This window comes from Etheostoma spectabile, chromosome 10 (genome assembly GCF_008692095.1).
Source record: "Etheostoma spectabile isolate EspeVRDwgs_2016 chromosome 10, UIUC_Espe_1.0, whole genome shotgun sequence".
NCBI classification, from domain to species: Eukaryota; Metazoa; Chordata; class Actinopteri; order Perciformes; family Percidae; genus Etheostoma; species Etheostoma spectabile.
Genome location: NC_045742.1, coordinates 8012622 through 8034696, shown reverse-complemented (window position 1 = coordinate 8034696; position 22075 = coordinate 8012622). Strand labels below are relative to the sequence as shown.

At 38.8% G+C, this 22075-nt stretch overlaps 2 protein-coding genes and 1 long non-coding RNA gene across 4 annotated transcripts in view; 2 read left to right on the top strand and 1 right to left on the bottom strand.

The window, feature by feature from the left end:
- The window catches only part of LOC116696537 (uncharacterized), a 376836-nt gene that overhangs the window by 138774 nt on the left and 215987 nt on the right, over positions 1-22075 (top strand). The gene's annotated exons all lie outside the window — the stretch shown is intronic.
- aga (aspartylglucosaminidase) lies at positions 172-11905 on the top strand. The gene is made up of 9 exons (XM_032527577.1): positions 172-438; positions 3476-3629; positions 4958-5070; positions 5852-5964; positions 8010-8118; positions 8602-8677; positions 9483-9590; positions 11037-11170; positions 11636-11905. Exons 1-9 carry the CDS (start codon positions 330-332, stop codon positions 11734-11736), a joined length of 1017 nt encoding a protein of 338 aa, XP_032383468.1. The 5' UTR covers positions 172-329; the 3' UTR covers positions 11737-11905.
- neil3 (nei-like DNA glycosylase 3) lies at positions 12108-20780 on the bottom strand. 2 transcript variants are annotated; one of them, XM_032527567.1, is made up of 10 exons: positions 20549-20780; positions 20336-20445; positions 18945-19079; positions 18335-18548; positions 17337-17411; positions 16849-17015; positions 15186-15349; positions 13063-13477; positions 12561-12741; positions 12108-12427 (listed from the first exon to the last, which is right to left on the bottom strand). In XM_032527567.1, exons 1-10 carry the CDS (start codon positions 20651-20653, stop codon positions 12245-12247), a joined length of 1749 nt encoding a protein of 582 aa, XP_032383458.1. In that variant the 5' UTR covers positions 20654-20780; the 3' UTR covers positions 12108-12244. The 2 variants fall into 2 exon arrangements, with proteins under 2 accessions (XP_032383458.1, XP_032383459.1); XM_032527568.1 differs by having other exon boundaries at positions 12561-12717.

The following is a 22075-nucleotide window of genomic DNA, read 5'->3' as shown; positions in this document are numbered from 1 at the left end:
CGCGACTCAAATCTGCACTCGACTCACATTGGAGAGAGTAGTTGTGAATCTAGTCACTAGACAGTCTAGCTCCCAATATTGAATTTGTACTGCCCCTTTAAAAAACCCGCCCACTAAGCATGTGACACAACAAGGAAGTTTATGTTGTCTTAATACATCCATGCACTAAACCAGCAACGACGAACATACTAGAACATTTTCCTATGTTGCGCATTCTGCTGTGACAATAAATACTTACGGTGGCGTGAAAAAAATAGCAATGAAAAGGAAATAACGTTAGCAGTCTTCTTTGTCTTTGTAATGTTTATGCAGCGTTTTGTCAGGACAACATGTTTGGGTCGCTCCTGATTGCTTCTTTAACGGTACTGGTTCCACTCGGGCATACATCCCTACCGCTCGTGATCAATACGTGGCCATTCAAGAATGCAACGGCTGCAGGTAGGCCACACGTTAGCTTATTTACGTGTTTCCACGGAATTGTTTAAAAGTTTCATTCAGTCCAGCCGAGAGTTCAGTTGTGACATTGTGCCCCAAAATCATCTCCCCACAAACAAACGCACCCAAAATTAATATACATATTATACGTTGGTTCTTTGTTTTTTTCCCGCTTTGAACACCAACACATTTTGTGCCTGGGCGTTAAATAATTCATTGGACACATCAGTTTAATTGCTGTAATGTGCTGTACTGTGTACGGTAGACCAGTGTATACAGATGGCTATTCTGCAAATGTTCCAAATGTTTTACTGAACTTTCACTTTCAATTTGAAGCTGAAACTAGTAGTAGGGTGGCAGTAGCTCAGGCTGTTGGGAGTTGGAAATCAGAGGGTCGCCGGTTCAAGTCCCCGTCTGGACCAAAGTATGGGGGTGGACTGGTAGTTGGAGTGGTGCCAGTTGACCTCCTGGGCACTGCCAATGTGCTCTCAAGCATGGCACCGAATCCCCAATGGCTCGGGGGGCCTTTCTGTGCGCAGCCCCCTCATTTTGACATCTCTCCATTTAGTGCATGTATAGTACCACACCAAAATATGATCTATATTGATGCGCAAATTGTAATATTTGATAACATTGAAATTAAATGATCTCAAAAGTATTCTGTAAATAAGTGTTTTTATGCAGGGGGAATCCTCACAGAGCTGTTCTTCTAGGATATCCACCGGTACTTTAAATTCTTAAATAACAGCTCTGCCCCAAGAACTGCATGTAGGTCTAGTTGTAACTAAATGAATGAAGTGATGACGTTGAATAGGCTTAAATGGCAACAATCTTTTTTTTTTTTTTAATCTTTTTTGTCCTTCTTGATTCTTTTGATTATTATTGTGTTTAATTTCATTACTGATTAGAATTTGTTGAAAACGGTTAGAGCTGAAACGATTAGTCGGGTGACAGGAAATTAATCAGGAACTATTTTTGATCTACTGATTAATTGTTTCAGTAAATTATTAATAAAAATATCCGCCATTCTCTGATTCCAGGTTCTCAAATGTGAAAATAATTAAAGTCTCTTCAAGTTTTGGATGGATGGTGAAACAAAAAAATGTTTAAGACATCTCCTTGGGATTTAGGAAATTGTAAAGGCCATGTTGTCCTATTTTTTGTCAACTGAATAATCACTAATAAAAAAAATGATCCGCAGATTAATTAATAGAGAAAATAATTGTTTACGTATGACTGCAAGATTGAACCCTTGTTAGGACTATGTGTGGTGCAGTTCTAGGGCTGCACAATTATTGAATCGAATTTATCGAAATCGCAATATGGACCAGTGCAGTATCCAAATTGCTGGGTACAATATTTGTTAAAGGCAAAATATGTGTCAATTGTGGCGCTGCAGGGACGTCCCCTCCTATCCTACAGAAAACATCTTTGTTTGGTACAGATCTTTGCAAAAATCACACTATAGTCCTTTCATTTTTAAATAATTAATATTAGTCAAAGACAATGTGAATAATGATACAAACATGATCATTCCCTTCAATATCGTGAATCGTAATCGCAATATTAGAATAATCAGAAATAGATATTTTCCACTTATCGTGCAGCCCTCAGCAGTGCAATGCCTGGCAGGCTCCATAACCAGTATGTTTAGGAGTTTCCCCTCACACTATTATGAAGTGCTTTTTCTGCAATATACTTGTTTCTTCACTACAGCTTAACTGTAGACCATACGAGTTAAAGGTGGCAATAGGAAATGGGCAGAACCAACTACCATTGCCACGTCTGTGCTAACTCGATTTGATTTCCTTCAGGGTGATACAATGGACATGTTCAAACTGAAACTGAAAATATTTCAGCATTGCTTGTGACTTATCTGCCAAGTTGATTTCCAACAGGTGCACAGCTCAGCAACACATCAAAACCTGCAGTTGAAAGTAAAGTTAATTCAGAAATCGCCCTATTTGATAGATGGATAGCCTAAAATGTATCTGTTGTACATCAACTCTTTTCCCTGAGTGGGGTATGGAAATGAAAAATTGACCCATCTATCTGTTCTGTGGGTAGATATTTAAAAGTGTAGTCTGAGCCCCTACTATTGATCCGCTCATGCAGATCTCTTTTCCCTAGGGGGCTTACAGAAGCAGCTGACAATAGCTGCCTAATCTCTTCTTCCATGCTGCTGCATTTTCTAAGTGAAAAGGATTGTAATGCTGAGTTTGATATAAAAAAAGACTTATATGCTGAGACAAGAGCACTTACCAAAGATGGTAGACAGACAGAATTTATAGATGGATAAATCATAAATAATAAAAGGAGGAATTTGTGGTAGTATTCTGCCAAACACAGTGTGATGGTCTGAGAATTTATTGGCAAGCTGGTGACAGTGCTACCAGTTGGTATTTTGATCCCCCATGGGCACTTGGGGGATCATTGACCAAATGCTTGTCAGCTCACATTCTTTGTTAATTAGAAGACATCGTACTGGTCATCTCATGCATCATCTGAACCTTTAACTCGTCCGCTTAGAAATGTACACCGGACTAATAGGTTGTATTTGTTTTATTACTTAACCTGCATATTTAACACCATTTAAAAATCGCAATCTCAAAGAAAGCACGGCCGAGTTGGGAGATTATTGTTGGGTGGTATTTCTAGGATAGGAGAAGATATTACTTTTTAAAACCCAGATTCAATACAGATTTATTTTTGACATCATATTATGCTAAGCCGAAGCAATATCTAGTTTGCAAAATGTGTATTAGCTGTCAAAATTGCTATAAACCAAGATGTAAATTGTGTCACAGTAACGTTTCCTCTGAAGAAGACACAAACTTCTTTTCTCAGTTGTTTATAAGTGACCCTAACGTTTTACCAAGATTAAGTTAAAGAATGAAAATGAATGGTGGATGACAACAGCGTGGCCAAAATTCACTGTTATATCATGAGGCCGGTGGAAGGGGGTTTACTTCTTATCTGTAATGGGTGTTTGGTAGCCTATAGTATTAATGATGTCCCACTGTGTTGTTTTATCCTGCAGCATGGAGTGCCCTGCAGTCCGGTGGCTCGGTGTTGGACGCGGTGGAGAAGGGCTGTGCCCGCTGTGAAATGGAACAGTGTGATGGCAGCGTAGGCTATGGCGGGAGCCCCGATGAGTCTGGAGAGACCACGCTGGATGCCATGATCATGAACGGGTAAACCGTGGACATAAACAAGACTTTAATTGAAAGTACGAATAGGAAATGACATGGTAAAAACTATTTGTAATGCAGCATAATCAAGCAGTTTGACAGCAGAAGATTTGTACACATGGAATATGTGTCTACGCAGTTGGAATTTAAACAGCTGACATTTTTTTCTATCCAGCTTGCATTTGTGCATCTTAAAGGCAGCTGTTAAAGACAGAACAGTTTTATCCTTGCAAATCTTATGTTTAAGCACTTTTGATGACAGCTGCTGTCATTCTGAATTCCCTAAAACATAAAAGAAAGACAAAAGAAAGAGCTATAGATGAAAAGAAATAATCTATATTGATTTTATAATTGCCACTCTAATTATGTACCTGCAGCTGTCAGTATATGTATTACTGTTACAATTTGTGCTGGTGCTGTCTATGCATCTTTTACATTTACAGCTAGCCTATAACTGGTTGACCTTTCTCTAGTAAAGCGCTGATTCAGATTCTCATCAGGATCTGAAAGCTTGCCAGTTATCACGTACTACTTAACAACAAACATTTATTGTTATATTAGGAGGCAAATGTCAGCTCACGATGACGGACAGCAGACAAGCAGTTGGTTAATATTTCTCTATCAAAGTATGTTCCGCCTTCTATTTTGCAGGAACAAATACTCTTTTTTTGGGTTACATACTTTGTGGGAAAGGCAGAGACTCCCACACACCATCCAAAATAGCTGCATCAGAAATACAGTGGCTGTCACCGGCAGACTTGTTGAAACTGAGCAAAATAATCAACATCTGTACAGTTTAATGCAATCCAATAGAACGTCCCTGTAAAAAATACTTGCTCTGGCAAATCTTTAAAGCACAATGTTACATTTATGATATCGTGTGTGGCCGAATTTGATTTAACTCTTTGGCAACATGGAGACGTTACTTTGTTGTGGTGGATACATATTAGAAACGTCTCTATGATGCAATCCATTATATCACCACAACAAACTACAGCTTTAAAAAGTAGATTGCAACTTTTGTCTATCTCAAACAAAAGTGGACACTATGCTATAGGTTTAACAGATGCCATATTTATTACAGGGCATTTCAAGTTCATTGCATCACACTGTAAAGGGGGTTTCTATTTTTCTGTATAATTACCAAATTTAATAATGTCAGACATTGGGTACTGATGTTAGCCTGAGTAGAATTTAATGGACTTGACTCATTAGTCCATCTCAACCCTAATGTGTAAGTTACTTAAGGTCAAAAACGCCACTACATTTGGACGTAACTTGTGTCCATTAAACCAGTAGTGATGTTTGTTTTCTGTGTATTCTGTTACCAGGGATACCATTGAGGTGGGTGCAGTTGCAGACCTGAGAAGAATCAAGAATGCCATTGGAGTAGCAAGAGCTGTGATGGAGCACACTGACCATACACTGCTAGTGGGAGAGTCAGGTATGTGTGGATTAATGCCCACAAGTATAAATATAATATATAAAATATAATCACTGTAATTGTTGGAGGGGATAATCTTAACATAACACAATCCTAAATCCACTTATTTAACCAACATACTGCATGTAAATTCAATTCACTAATTATTTATTCTTCTTCTATTTATTTTTTTATTGAGATTGAGAAGACATATGTTGAAAGGAGGCTTTGTTTTGGTATTTGAAGTTGGATTAGTTATCTTCATTTGGCATTTTATGTGTTTTTGTAACACGTTTTTGCAAATGCAGAATGTGCTTTGATCCGTACGTCACTAACATCTGCAGTTAGCGATGAATGCACGACAGATATACAGTATTATTTATTTATATATATATATATATAAAAAAAAATCTCTCTCTGCAGGTTATTTAAAGAAAACTAAAGGCCATTATAGAAACATTTTATTTCACTATGGTAAGTGACTTGTAAACCAAATAATATGACTCATTTGTTAGCAAATCCTCAGGACATTTTTATGTTTTCCCAGTGAGATTCAATTCATTAATTAAAAAAAAAAAATCTTAATTAAAATACCAGAGGGTAAGGTCACTGCTGTAGCACTGCTGTGTACAGTAGCGATGTAGGACTTCTCCTCCCTCACAAGCCACAGGTACAAGCCTTAATGAGATGAGATTGCCTTCAGTCCCTCCTTTGTTTGTGACCCTTTGTTTTCCTATAACCCAAGGTCAGTGTGGACCAGAATGTGTAACTTGACCTGAAAGTATTACTTCTCTGTTTATAGCTTCTGTGTTTGCTGAAAACATGGGCTTCATTGCTGAAGACCTGACTACCAACACATCTGTGAATATTTTCTCACAGTGGCTGAAGGGCAACTGCCAACCTAATTATCGAAAGGTGTGTGTGTGCGTGTGTGTGTATTTTAGAGTGTGTTTTTCCTCAATTGTGATGGCCACAGGCGTGCTGCTTCTAAAAGATTGATAATAAGTAGAACAACTGACAGGCATACTTAAGTCCATAAAAAAAAGTCTGCTTTTGTCCTACATGCTGGGTTGTTGCTATTCTTTACAGGTCCCATGACATGCTTTTATATAGACCTTAGTGGTCCCCTAATACTGTATCTGAAGTATCTTTTATGTAGACCTTAGTGGTCCCCTAATACTGTATCTGAAGTCTCTTTCATATAGACCTTAGTGGTCCCCTAATACTGTATCTGAAGTCTCTTTCATATAGACCTTAGTGGTCCCCTAAGACCGTATCTGAAGTCTCTTTCCCAAAATTCAGCCTTGGTGCAGAATAACAGCCACTAGATCCAGTCCACAATGATTTATGCCCCTTATGACCTCCTAAGGAGCAAGATTCCAGATTAGCCCATCTGAGCTTTCATTTTCTCAAAGACAGAGCAGGATACCCAGGGCTCAGTTTACACCTATCGCCATTTCTGGCCACTGGAGGACCATAGGCAGGCTGGAGGAACTCATATTAATGTTTAAAAAAAAACGAAAGTGAAATATTCACGCCATGGGACCTTTAAAACACATCTTTTCACTTCAACTTAGGAGTTACTAGGTGCCTTGTCCAAGGTTATCTCAGCAACGGTTGAGGAACAGACAAATCGTATCTCTTCTACCACACAGTTCACGCAAATCAATCAGTCCATTAGAAGTTCAATAATAAGAAAAAGGAAAGACCGGGGACAGAACTCCAGTTTGACTTTTTAAATATTGTCCCACGGACATTTTATGCAAGATGCCAGATTCTTCAGTGTGTATTCTGGCAATTTCACAATCAATATACACAGGTGAGGTTTATTATAGGTGGCCAGCACAACAAATACATCGCAACAGGGGGTTAGGGTTATGGGCCACAACCTTTCCAGACAGAGAGTCTCTCATGACATAGGATACTAAAACAGGAAAAACCAAGAAAAAACATTCACTTACTAAGAAACGAGCAAATTAAATCTCATTCATTCCATTGGAAATCCTGGTATCATAAATGTATCAAATGTACAGTACAGGTACCCTTCCTACAATAAAGGTATCCTTCCCCATTTGGACACTGTCCCTATTACCGCGTGGCATCTTCACTGTCTCCTTTTCATTTAGTTAGCACATACTAAAATGTGTAATAGATTTGGTCAAGAGACATAGAAAGCATTCAGAAGTAAATGCTGCCAATTGGTACAAGACACAAACATGGTTGACACATTATAAAGGACAATAACTGTACCTAATGTCATTAAAGAGAATGTTTAAAAGAAAAAAGAATGTTGTCAAGGGTTTAACAATTACCGCCATGAAATTATATCATATTGGCATGATGGAAGCCCTGTACAAAGGTAATGCAGATTTTTTTTTTTTTAAATACACATTGAATATGAAAAGACCTTTTGCCATTGAAGGTTACCTTTTGTGCCCCACATATTGTGACTGTTCACTTAAACTCAAAATTTGACATTTTCTAGCAGAATTCCACTTACGTCTAACATCAAAAGAGTAGAATGAACTTTTTAAAACCTCCCTGCAGGTCAAGCTGTTACATTCAGTCACTCGTAAGAGCAGAGAAGACACCTTGAGGTAGAGAGACAGGGAAAGCTTTTCTCCGACTACACTACCCTCAGGTACGCTACATGTAGGTTGTCTGTCTCAGTAAAACATGGGATTTTAATGATAAAAGGACACATTTTGGCTGCAGCATGAATTTGTTAATTTAATGGTTTAGTCACTGCAAATATGATACTGAAAAAATAGTTCAATCATAACAAGACTCCCGTTTATTATTAGGTGCCAGACCAGTTGGTGACAATAGTGCTGCTAGTTTTCTTTCATTATATGACAGCAAATCCAAGCAAATGCCTTTAATTTCCCACGCGTGTAGTGTGCTTAACTCAGAGGATTATCAAATTGTGCCAAAACTGATGTTTTCTGCCCTGTCAAAAGAATGTGTTTCCAGATCCTTCCAAGTCCTGTGGTCCCTACAAGCCCAGGGCAACAGTGAAACAGAACATTAGGGCGCAGCATGCTAATATCCACTCCCATGACACCATAGGTAGGTTTTTTTTTATGTTAACACAGAATGTTAGGGCAGCTTTCCTAAGGCATTTTATACAGTATGTAAGCACTTAATTAAAGCTAGACATAATTGAGAGTTTAGCAGCATAATGTACCAAAAAGGACCATAGACGGACCTACTGAAGTACAGGTAAGCAGGGAACAATTCAGTTTGGAGGGCTTGAATTTGTGTTTCTGTCCAAAAGTTAAGATCTAAAAAATAAAATGCTTAATTAGTGCTTCTACAAGGCTTTTATTTTTACCTGCCCGAATTTTAATATGGTCTGGACTAGACTTATGTTCTGATCAGGGCACCTGGAGTCGCTAGAAATTTAATATGCTTCCAAAAACCTTCAGCAGTATAAGCACTGTCTCACACAAAGGCTTTAAACGACTTTGTGGAGCTTTCTTTAGCTACTAGGATAACTTGATGATGGCTGACATTTCAATTCCACTCTTCTTTTTTTTTATTTTGCACCAGGAATGGTTGCTCTTGATAAAGATGGTCACGTGGCTGCTGGTACATCAACCAATGGACTAACTCACAAAGTTCCAGGGTATGTGGATTAATGTCATAATCATAAATACAGTGCGTGCATGTGCATTAGGTAATCAGAGTGAGACTAAAATGGACATATTTGTTATTGAAAAAGCAAAACCTAATGATGCAAGTGCATCAACAACATCCACCACCAGTGCCCTGTCAGAAGCAGATAACAGTGAAGATCGGAGCTACTTGACATGCGACATTGATTCTTAATTTCCCGCGAAGCTGATTATGTGTCAGTTAAACTTCTCATCACCAATCCTATCTGTATGTGTGAGAAGTGGCGCTGTCCTGAGTTGAAAGAAAGACTACTTTACGACTTTATTAGGCGTGTGTGTTTGTAGCTGCCACTGTCCATTTCTTAAGCTTCTAAAATTATAACTTTTTTTTTTTTTTTTAAGGGCATGCACCCGTGCCCCCCCACGGAGGAAAACATAAATCGGTGTCTATGATTAAGACTATCCGCTCCACACAACTCTCTCTGTATTTCTCAATATGGCTATGTTCAGAAGATTGTGTCGTCCGAGGACCCACGCAGGAACTCGAGTGAAGAGAATTACCTCTTCTGAAGAGTCCATCTTGTTTTTTTAATCCTCCATGTCCTCCCTGGCTACTAGCAAGTGTGAGGAGGAGGGGTGGGGGGCGCTTGCGCTGATGGCTTGTATCATGTGGACGCGCCGACAGTGTTGTTGTCATTACTTAGAATTCCTCATGAGGGCGACAGAAACTACACACTACAGCCTTAAACAGGTTTTTCTTTCTTGACATGTGGCATTAGCCAATGTTTAAACCCCTGTGGTATTCCTGCCCTGCAGTCGTGTTGGGGACTCTCCTATCGTTGGAGCAGGGGCCTACGCAGATAGCTCGGCTGGTGGAGCTGCTGCTACCGGAGATGGAGACCTCATGATGCGCTTTCTGCCGAGGTACCCATTGTTTGCTTGTTTTATGGTTTCTTCCTCAGTTCTAAATGTATATGAAAATATTTTCCTATTATTAATAGTCATCTGTCAGAATGTTTCTAACAGAGTTGATTTAATTCCATGAGACATGTTGACTGGATCACAAATCCTTTGTGCACCATAACCAGGGTTTATTGGTACTACTTTGAATAGAAGGACTGTTACGTGGGTTTTTCCTTGACATAAGAAATTTTGTTTCCGAGAATATTGACATCTGTGACACATTTTTAAACAGCCCATTTCTGGTGTGAACCTTTTGCTGCAAGTGCAACAATAACGAGTGGAGGCATGACTACATTGCCCCAAAACTGTCATTTTTACATTGCCCAGAAGAGGCAAGATTTTTTTTTTTTTTTTTTTTTTTTTTTAAAAGAGACTAAAGCTGCGGTTTGTTTCCAGGCTGTGAGAATACGGCAGTCTCAGAAGGGTTGTGTTTGTAAGATTTATTTATCCAGAATCGTTTGGGGAGTACAAACTGAATTTTTTTTTTTTTTTTTTTTAAAGTTGCTCTCAGCTTTACATTCTTAGTCACACCCAACTACACCTAATGGGCCGCCTATTTCAATCAGTTTTTTGAGTTACTTCCTTTAACGATTTGGGGTTGCGTTTTTCAAGAAAAACCTTGCTACTAGTGAACTGGAGTGTGTTTATCATTCATTCCGCGTGACACACACATTTGTATGGTTACAAGCCTCCCTAGGGACTTCACTGTCCAAATGAAGCGGTAACACATCATCATCAGCCAAAAGGCCGTTTTAAAAAGTCATCTCTTGTGTATTATGGTCCTGTATCTGCTGGCCCAAAAATCCTGAATCTTCCCTTTAACAAGTGTTATGAGACACATTGAAGTACATAGTACCTCTTTCCAAAAAGGGGAATTTTACTTAAACTAATTGGCTTGCTATCTTTGCTGAAAAATAACACCTAACATAGTACCATGGCACAGTATCTCAGGTCAGAAGTATTCGCCAGGGAATAAGGTTACTATACCTTTTCCTCTTTAAAAATCCCAAACTTTTACAAAAACGGTAATTATAATATGTTACTCCTTGTTTTATACATTTGACCCTAGCCTAATGGAGTTAATGGCACGCATAGTGTCTGTGTAGAGCAAGCAATTTGCATTGTGGTGATGGTAAATTACTGCAATTTTTCCCCATTTGCTGATTTTACACACATGGGAACACCTAAAAAGTAGTGTGACGAGTCAACTCTCCTGGAGCGAGGCTCAAAGTATGACTTAAAAAAATCACATTTAATCACCGTTTGACATAAACATTTGTTTTCATCAGATTTATCCCACGCCATAACCACAAGGCGCTAGCACATACCCATCATCACCCTGGTCGGTAGCCCTGACTGCACTTGTTAGTTTTCCCTCACGTGAACTGCACGTTATTCTGCCAACAGTTATTTGGCTGTGGAGCTGATGAGGGCCGGGGCAGATCCCTCGGCAGCCTGCAAGACGGCCATTTCCAGAATCAAGAGGCATTACTCAGAGTTCTTTGGAGCCATCATCTGTGCTAACACAAGTGGCCATTATGGTGAGTGTTAAGGTTCACAAATAGACTGTTCAGCTACTGCCAAAGGTACTAAGACACAAACACATCTAGAGAGATGTAGACAAGCAGATGTATGCACATATCACACTGTTACAGGCAATCTTTTTTAGTTGCATTTGCTTTTATTTTATTATAAATTCATAATAAAGGTTCTGAAAAAAGAATTATTCAAGATTAGATGATTACAAGACAATCCAGTATGAACTTGGCCTGAACATATAACATATCTGTATGACAAATAAAACAGGTTGCTGTTATCTCAACAGCTTCTTTTTAAATGGATATTTATGTTCAAAGAATTGATCAATGGCACTTGGACACTGAGTATGAAAGCCTGTTTGACATTATTTGATGACATATGAATCTTGATTTGAATACCAATATTACATTTGGCCTTAATAAGGAAGAGTAAAAATGTTTCATTATTTCCTATTTTGATCTCCTTAGGTGCGGCCTGTAACAAAGCCCCTGGTCTCTCCCAGTTCCACTACATGGTGTCAGACTCGGAGTCAGACGCACCCCTCCTGAAATCTGTGGATTGCTTTTAAATGGTGTTTGATTGCATCTCTTTTATATGATATTAATTAACATCCTGTACTTTTATGCTTAGGATTTTGGTTTTAAATCATGAATAAACTGTAAGAACAAGTAATTAAGTTAAGATAAACCTGTCATTTACAAGGAAATTGTCCTTGCATCCCATGCGTCAACAGTTGAAAAAACAAAAATATCTGAGGTCACCCTCCAGCAAGCACAAAAAAACGTTATACAATACAAACATCTGACCTGTCCCTCGTCAAGCAGGAAGTTAAAGATGGACATTGAGAGGACATGATACAAACCAAATGGAAATAAACACTTTTTGTACAATTGTGTGGTTGAGCATGCAAGGGCATACAGTTGATTTTGTTATTCTCCCATAAATGTATTGTTTAGTACAAATCTGCAAATTTCACGACGTTAATGATGAGTTATTGGTTCCCTTTCCATGTCCGCTAACTTATATGAACATATAGGCATCTGGGTTTCATGTAGAAGTAATGCACTGCTAAAACACTAACAACCAGGGAGGATGGACACCCCTGGTCCATTCTCTGCCCACTGGAAAAAGTCACACTGTTTACCCTTTTGAAAGCTGCAGGTGTAGAAATTCCGGCCATTGTTGGGTCCCAGTTTCAGAACTGTCCTCATTAAACAGCGTTTCCCATGGTGACAAGAAGGGAAATGCAAGTCAGCCCACTGCAACAGAGAAAATAAGGGTTGTATAAACTTTGTTGTAAACTTTTATTTCATACATTAAAACAAATCATTTATAGTGTTTTTTTTTCCAGGCCACACAATGCCATAGAGATAAGTTGCTTTCCATTTTCACCTCAAAGAAGTTACACTTGGTCTCCCTGGGAAGCGAGCAGGCGTAGAACTGTCGTCCCTTATTCTCCCCCTCTTTGTGGACGGCTCTGAGGACAGCTGGGCGGCAATGGGAAGCACAACAAGGGACACTGGGACTGGAAGAAATGGAGGAGCTGGGGCTTGTCGCTTTTAGTTTGCGCATACTGACAGAAGTGGGAAAAAAAAAAAAGTCTTAATAGTTTGAAATAAACTGAAAATAAAACAAGTATACCTGTCCCATCAAAGCTTATTAGCAAGCAAACTACCTCTCTTTAACGGTGTGTGGTGATATGTGTTGGTAAATAATGGTTTGCAATATCCTACTATGGCTATTCATCAATCCAAACTTATTTTTAACAATGTGGCATTAAAAATTCCACAGACAGATGCTTTTTTTTTTAATCCCACTTATCTCCCTGAGGTTGCAAAAAAACTTCTTTTGTTATAAACTTATTCATGAACAGCCAAGCGAGAGATTCACTCACCCTGAGTTGGGGGCTCCATTTCGAGCATTGTTACTGGGAAAGGGACTGTGATCAATTCTCATTTTCTTGGACGGGTGACTGTAGGAGGCCAGTGATTCCCCATTGGAGAGCTCGGCACTTTGCCTCTGCCAGCCACCAGAGGCGTAATTGGGGCTTGTTGTCCCTTGGCAGACGCTGTATTTATATAAACCTCGCTCTGACGCCAAGGAATTCAAATGACTGCCGGCTGGGGAGAGTGGGGAGTTTACAGGCTTTGGCTTCTTGCTTAAGTCAGAGAAAACAAGGGTGGAAGTGCCGAATGCACTCCTCCAGTTGACTTTGAGCTCCTCTTGTGGCTTATTGAAGGCATTGCAGGGGTATTTAATCAAATCAGTGTTGAAGGGTGATGCCTCTGTGTTAACGTCATCTTTGTGGACTGTGGAGTTAGAGCCAGAGTACAAAATTAATTTTATGTTCGGCAGCTGGAGCTTATTCCGATGAACTGGCTGCTCTCATTAAATGCAGGTTGTTGTTGGCTTTAAATGGTTATCTTGCCATAAAATTTACCAGTAAGCAGCAGACTGCCAGACTGTTTTGTTAAATAAAATGCTGCACAGTCTGTTGTGCTGAAGATGCCCTTATGCAAAACTCTGAAATAAGCCCCCACATGAAAAAAACCCTCTGAAAATAAGTTTATGTTTTTGGTAATAGCGAACTACGATGCCTGACATCAGAGTCATTAACACAGAGCTGTGAATAACTATTACTCTCGCCTCCCACGACAACCATTAATGTGCCCTTGAGCAAGGCCCTTAACCCCCAACTGTTTTAGTGAAGCAGCTTAGTCGTCAATAGTAGAAGGCGTAAATGTACAAATGCAAATCAGGGAACTTTGTACATGTATGCACATTTAGTTCTAGTAGACTTATTTTACTCCAATTTTGGACAGTTGACGATTCTATTAAAACTCAAAGTATTTATACCACTAAAAGGTTATCATGTTTTATAGTTAACACCAAATCAGAGGGGATTGAAAATACCCTTTTTGTCAAAGTAAAAAAAAGGTCTCTACACAGTAACTTCAATTAATTTGACATTATCTGAACCAACTGCAAGAGTCAACGCCAGACTAAGGCTGACTTATAGCGTTTTTTATAGTCGTTATAGCAGGAAACTGCCGTGACCTAACGCAACACACACACACACACAGATCGTCGAAGGTGTGTTGTTTTTGTCCTCAGCATGTGGCTGTTGCCCTAGCCAGAAGACAAGTTTAGTTTCAAAAGAAGCTGGAGGCAGAAAACGCTGGCTAAACTATTTAAACATGGCGGGTTTGTACAGGACACCCCCGTCTGTCGCTAGCAATAATGATGCAGTGATTAGTGACGATTCTCTCCGACCAATCAGTAGTCTGCAGGTTTTCACGTCCCCTTTTGTTATCGCCTCAGCTTGCTTGGAACCTCCACTGAGGTGGTACTAAATAAAGTACCTGGTAGCAGGTACCAGGGACTTTTTCTGTAATGGAAAAACAAAAAAGGCTTAGAGTCGAGGGGGTACCATGTAGTGGAAAAACGCCAATAGTCTGACATAGTCTGCTATTTAGCCTTGCTTTGATAAACCTTGGGTAAAGTGTAGTCTTGAGTGATTCCCAGACAGCTGTACAATCAGCTGTGAAACAAAAAAATACCAATTTAGAAATTTGGCAGTATGATCCTAAAAAGACAAAAACTCTAATATAACAAAGTAAACCATTCAACTGTGGTTTGGTGGTTACAACAGAGAGACCCGGGGACATTTCTCTAAAACACTAGTTTACGGCTGCCATAATGTATTTCAAGATTTGTCAAAGAAAAATAGCCAACGGACAGACACGCTTGTTACTTGTGCAGCAATATAACACACGCACGCGCGCACGCACACAAGCTCACATGTCAGGCTGACTGCTTGACTGTAGTTTCACTTCGACAGCTTGGTGTCTGGTGCCTTACTCAGAAGTACTTAGGGGTTGCAGTTGCAAACAGTATCATTCAGGGACCATTCAGCAAAACAACTAAACTACAGCTATTATTTTATCTCTTCCTAACAAGGACCTTTCTGTCACCCCATTAAACCCAGTGACTGTAAGAACAGAACATTTCACTCACCCTTAGGTCTTGGAGTGAGGCAGGCATCACAGGCTTTTGCTGCTGGCTGGTTGATGAGCGTGCAGAGTTGACAGGCCCAGTCCTCTTCCTCCTTCTTAGCCACGTTGTCATTGGTTCTCTCATTGTAGGCCCAGCCAATCAAACTGTTTCTGACTGGGAGCTTACTAGATGAAGGAAACACAAGAGTGACTATGGTGATGCTTAAATAAACGTACTAATGAGTAAACGTACACGACACAGAAATAAGATTACTTACACAGACACACGCACACGTTTAGAACACTATTAAAAGAAAAGTGACGCATCAGTAAGGGCAGACAAAAGGTTTGGTTCATTTCCACATTTTCTACTATTTTGTCCACCCCGTTTATATCAATGATTGTAGACGACATATTACAAACTACAGTCTCCAAAATGACCATACAGTTGAAACAAATTTCAAAAAGTTGTTTACATTCAACATAGCAACCACCAAACGCCACAGAAGCGCAGCAGCCCGTTGATGCAGCTGTTGCTGGATCACCCGGATCGTTGGTCTGATTGGTTGAAGGACTATCCAGTTGTGTACAGAGGCATTTGAACTATTGCCGTTGATCACGCCCCTTGTGCAGAGAAAATACAGAGCAGACTCCCCAGACCAATGCTCAATCTGAGATCTATTGAGCCTAGCTTGGTCTGGTGACAGCCAGACTATTACCTTACAGTTTACCAGAATGATTTTAAATGTGTGCATATGTAAACATACAGTCCCTTGATTAGTCCTTGGGAACTACAAAACTACAAATATAAAATATTTGAACCGCTATAATTGGAACCTGATTATGGAAAATATAGGCAAAGAGAAGAGGCGACTTGAACTAGACAAACATTTGCAGTTCAAGCTGAGGATGAAGAAATGCGACGTGTCTCATATAATTGCTCCAAGCATACATGTTAGCACTCTGACATGAAGCTCAACTGTGTTTGACAAGAAGGCAAGTCTGCAATGCCAACAGCCACGGAGGAGGAAAGTAGCAGCGGCTTTCAGGAAACTTTCCTCACAGATTGCTTTATCAGCTATGTAATGTGCTGTAAGGGCTTTAGGCTCTAACCCCTCGCAAAGCTTTGCTCAAATACAACCCAGGAGGTGTTGAGCCTGTGCCCTGTCTGGCAAACACAGCCTTATATGCGCATTAATTTCCCCCCCATAACACTTCCCACTCCCTGCCAAGCCCATCTGCCTGCAAAGATGGCCTCTCTAAATGTGAACATATTATCTAAAAGGCTTTGGAACTTTCTGCAAAGACTAGGTTTGGAAAAATGACACCTAACTTACAGTCTTGCCTTTTGGTATTAAAGTAAAATCATTCAAATGTAATAAGAAGAATGAAAAGCCTACAAAAAGGTTTTATCCTATATTGGAACATTTTATTGGCAAGAATTTACTAAGCATCATTTAATTAACTCTCAAAAAGTAAATACACTAAATGTAACGTAAGCCAAAATAGTATTATTCATACAGAATTAGAATATATAGTATGCATTCCCTTGAAACTACTGAAAAAGGGTGTTTTATCTTACTTCAGGTACTGGAAACATTATTGGTATCATATCTTTTCGAGCAACAAGAATGCAAGACAATACCTTTTCATTCAAATTGCCAAAGGTCTATGAGGATTTCTACCTGATGTCAAACCCGCTGGGATCTCCCTTCTGACAGCTCTGGCAGAAGTAAGTCATCCGGCCGTTGTCTCCAAGACGACAGACTGTGATGACATGAAAGCACTGGCCACACTGGGGACGCTTGTAGACTTTGTAATGTTTGTAGAGAGGTGAGCCAGATTTGCGACACTGATAGAGATGGTGGAGGGCAGACCAGTGAAAAAAAAGATAAGCATAAAAAGGAAAAAGAAAACTTTTACATTTCCGTATTTGTCTGTTATACGTGGACTGGAACATTTGTTTCATCTATTCTCCTGGCAGTAGCACTTTGACTTTTTCTCTCCTTCCTCAGCAATACAGGATTTTAAGTTAATCCATTATTGCAAGTCAGTTTAAATGAGGCGTCAGCTAAATACCTAAAGTAAATGTGTCTGCATATACAGAGCTACAATTGCCGCCAACATCCTTTTAAATACATATGTTTTTGCTATTCATGTACAAACGTCTAACCTTGTAAAACAGAAGAGTGAAATCACGTGTCATCTTCACCAGGTGGTGGATCTGCTCGTCTGTCAGCTGTTGAACCTAAATAAAAAAAGGATGATGCTGCAACTGTTAGTTACAGTTCACAGGCAGAATGAATAAACCTTATTTGTCTAGCTCTTCATTTCAAAAAAAGAGACGAAAGGCACTTTACAGTCAGCAAATCAATAATACAAGCATATAAACAATAAAAACACCACGCACAAATGAAAAACTGGATTTAAAATGATGGAACAAAGAAAAATAACATACAATATATTTTCAAGAGTTGAAGGCTGGACAGCAAGACCCTGACTTTGGCTCACACAGTGTAAAAAACTAAAAATAAAGAACTGAAGCACTCAAACACAGGCTACTTGCAGTTCTTTCAGGATACCTAGGGGCTCAATAATGGAGGGTAAGCTCATAAAGATGCCATGGTCCCAAAAGAAGAAGGGGCCAAAAGTCTTAAATTTATGTGTGTTATATTACTAAACCCCAACTATACTTTCTAAAAGGGAGCAGAGCAAAGCCCCTGCTAATAGTTGTAATAGTAATAACAGCATTGCAAATACATTGAAAATATTCCTTAGAAGCAATGTGAAGCATTGGTTCTTTCCCATTTCACAGGATATGATTTCAAGATCATAAATAATACATATGAGTGATTTCTTTTGCTTTTTTGTAAACATGTTACAAATCAAAAGGTAAAAAACCCTATTTGAGTCTCAATGAAGACTACACATTCAATGAAATGAAATGTAACCCATTTCCCATTCCAAACTGTACACAGTGGAAGGCACATCTGTGTGCATCTGTCACAATGCGCTTGTTTGTCATTTCCCTTTTTCACCCGTCTCATTTCGATGCATCACTCAATAATACAAGGGCTTACACTTTTTTCTTTTTTCTGTGAGTGTTGTCTTGTATTTTTATTGTCTTTTTTTTGTTCCTCTGCTGTACACAATCCATCATCTTTTCCATACCTTCACGGCTGGGTGGAGGCCTGAGTCAAACAGGGCTTCGTTTTTAATGATGTTGCCGACTCCTGGCATGATGGCCTGGTCTAGGAGAACGTCACAGAGCATCCTGCTACTTTGGCTTCTCACTGCCTCCTCAGAGCGGGAGAAGCCGAACTTAGAGGAGCACACATCCAGACTCTCCATGGCCCTCACCCTTTGCTCGCAGTCCTCTGTCAACCTGCAAGCACATTGTTTTAGAGTACTGGAGGAATTTAGAAATTATATGGCTGCTGTCCCTGAAAGTGTGCTGAGAGGTCAACTGGTACATTTTTCGAGGTTATACAATTCAAAACTGCTTTTTCATATATTCTGTTTCAGTGTATTTGTTATGAGATAGGGCAGCATGGGTTACATTTTCAGACGGCAAAAATAAATGTCTGTCTGGCTACTGAATAGTACACCAGGACCTTACAGTCAATGAACAGGACAAATGTCGAGGCTGTGTTTTTCATGCAACAATAGCCACGGTCTTCAGACAGCCTAATGTAGGACATACTCACTGGATGAGACTCAAAGCCCCAAGGTGAACTTCATTCACCTCAATCTATCTAGGCTATGCTGGTGTGCCTGTTACCTTATTTCGACAGAGCTGTCAAAGAAGCACACAATGTCGTTAGTCAGGTGTATTTCCAGCACTGGTACGGAGCCAGTCCTCTCCTTCCTCTCGGCAGGGTTTATACGCATTGATCCATTCATACCAAAGTGGACTCTAAAAAATGTGAGCGTGAAAGAAAGAAGCAAAGAAAAGACAAATTTCACTGGCAGACAGCAATGTCTCAATTTATATAAGACTTGGCGATAAAAAGGACATGAAGGTGGCCCGGTGGTTGTAGCCTCCAGTGAGTGATAAAAATGTCACAGGCTCCAACCTACCTGTAGCTTGTGTGTGAGTCTATTAACAGCCACACAAACTGGTGAAGTGTTCTCATGCAAAGCACTAATCTACCTGCTTACTCACACCAATACAGTTATATATCCTATAAAGAGGACTGATTAATTTTATTTGATGATTAAAATAACTATGACTTTATAAATTGTTACAATTAGGGTTGGGTTATATAAAGATATACATATTGTCAGACAATATAAAGAGTGTCAACTTTTAGAAATTATACAATATTGTTCATACAGTAAAGTTATGCCTTTAATATCTCTGGCTGTGTTAGACTATTGTGACCAAAGTAAATCAATTGTAGAAGTATTTAGATTTGTAGAAGTATCTATTATCTAATTCACTGGATTAGCCAACAACAACAAACGACAAATCATGCTCAGTTATGTTTCTCAATTGACCTGATAGAAAATAATTGTATCTATCTATCTATCTATCTATCTATCTATCTATCTATCTATCTATCTATCTATCTATCTATCTATCTATTGACATTGCAATCTAAGATCACATTGATAATTTTATCAATATTGACCACCCCATTTTACAATAATCAAGGTTGAAAAATCCAGATTAAGTTGTTTATTATGGTCCGACAACATACAACTAACAACACAAACAAATTTGACATTAAGGTGACATTTTTAATGATAGCTAATACATCCTCTATGGCACTATATCAATAACATTAATGATCCAATTTTATTTATACTGCAGTTTTTTTTAACCAAATAAGTGGTTAAACTAGGATTAAAACACTTTATAACTGCAATGAGCCAAATAAAATAAATAATACAATATTAACACTAATGCCACAAAAATCTTGGTTAACGTTACACCGAAATCACAGCTATCAAAATGTGTAACCAAATGTAGGTTAACGTTAGTCTTAAAATGATGGAGGTTTTTAGTAACAGTTTAGTTACGTTTAGTAACAGTTATCAAAATAAAATGTGTAGCTAAATACAATTAATAGTAATTCCCAATTACGTCACATGAAACCGGATTTGGCTTCACGTTAAACCATGGAGCCCGGACTGAGCTAGCGTTAGCTAGCTAGAAGTTACAGTTACCTCAGCGCTGTTGGACCGAAGTACATGAAGAGCTCCTTGCCCAGAGTTTCAACTCCAGTGAAGGAACATCCAATAAACCTGCGGAAGGCATTTCCCTCGGAGTTGTTTTTCTGTAAAGAGTCCCAAGATGGTTAACAGCATGCAGCAGCAGAATAACTAGCTAGCTAGCTAGTTATTAAGCGCAAATTGTGACATAACGTAACGTTAACTCACAGTGGATGTTGTCAAACTGCCTTTGATCTCCTTCAGTTGTTGTCCTTTTTGGACTTTAGAACGGATTTTCTCTCCGTTTAATGTACAGCCCGGACCTTCAACCATCCTCCACTTCAGAAATTATAAATAATGTAACAGAAAAGCTGTCCTGTTGCGGTTGAATGAATAATACAAAGTTTGTTGTCTTGCTGATTACCCGCCACGGGATTCAATTTCGCGCATGCGTAGTACGGTTTATATCCGGAAATGGGCTCTATGAAGAGAAGTGGTACCGGGTTCATGAGAGAAGGCAGAGAGCATTTGTCACGGAGGATCTTTAAAAGTGCATTAACCTATTTCGCATACTGTCAAATGATCTACGTAAAAAGAGATTATATTACTGGCAGTTACATTTGCACAACATTAACATTAATCAACGTTTGCATTTTTTTTAAACGGGTTTTATTGGAAATGGTATGTTGCACAACGCATGCAGACAGCCTACACATAATTTGATAAGCCTGTTTCTATTCACATAGCCATGTTTATTCCCTTCAGTTATGAATGATTCAACATTCATTTACACTTCACAAGTCATGGGAGATTGAAGCAATGGAGACCTCTAATTTGTGGGACACCCATGGGAAATACTTTCCCTAATCTCCAGATGTAATAATAATTTATTTATTTCCTTTGTTATACAGCTCAGCCTACAATTTGAAATAACATGTTAAACTAATTTGCGTAATCTTTTTGAGTACTTCTTAAGCTGTGATGTCATCTAAAGATCCAGACTCATTTTGATTTTTCAACTTGTTTGGCATCTTGTTGTAAAGCTAATATGCTGGAAGTTCCATTAACTGGAAGCTTTGGCCAAAATATATAATTACGGTAGATAGATAGTCAAACAGACATGGACATCTCTGTAAGTGATCAATTGGACTTTACATTTGAATATAAACATTAAATATATGTCCCCTACAACATGTTTTTGCATATAGAGTCACAAATAATATATCCCATGTAGTGTCACCTCACCTCATTGTGTTCTTTATCTTGATGTTTATATACTTTACTATTTCAATTTTGCTAATTTATATTTGTATTTTAAACTGTCATTCTGGGACATGCTGAACTGTTTTTCGTTGTTGAAAACAATGACTATAAAAGTCTGTTCTATTCTATTCTAAATGTCAATCTTATCAATATGCAAACCCTTGATAAAGTGTAACATATTTGTTGTAGTCTTAAATATAAGGTTTTACTTTAATCCAAGATATTGTGTTAAAGTATTTTGTCCTGATATTAATTTTTGGAGAAAACATGCAGGTGCCAATTATCTTTGAGGATGGGAGTTGTTTTATTGACTGTCCACTTGAGGGCACTGGTGTATCATTCTTGTGCCCGCTGCCCACACAAAGACACGTCTGTGATGTAACCTGTCATATGATATGTTTCATGAGATACATAGCTAGATAGATAGCTAGATAGCTAGATAGATGGATAGCTAGATATATAGATAGATAGATAGATAGATAGATAGATAGA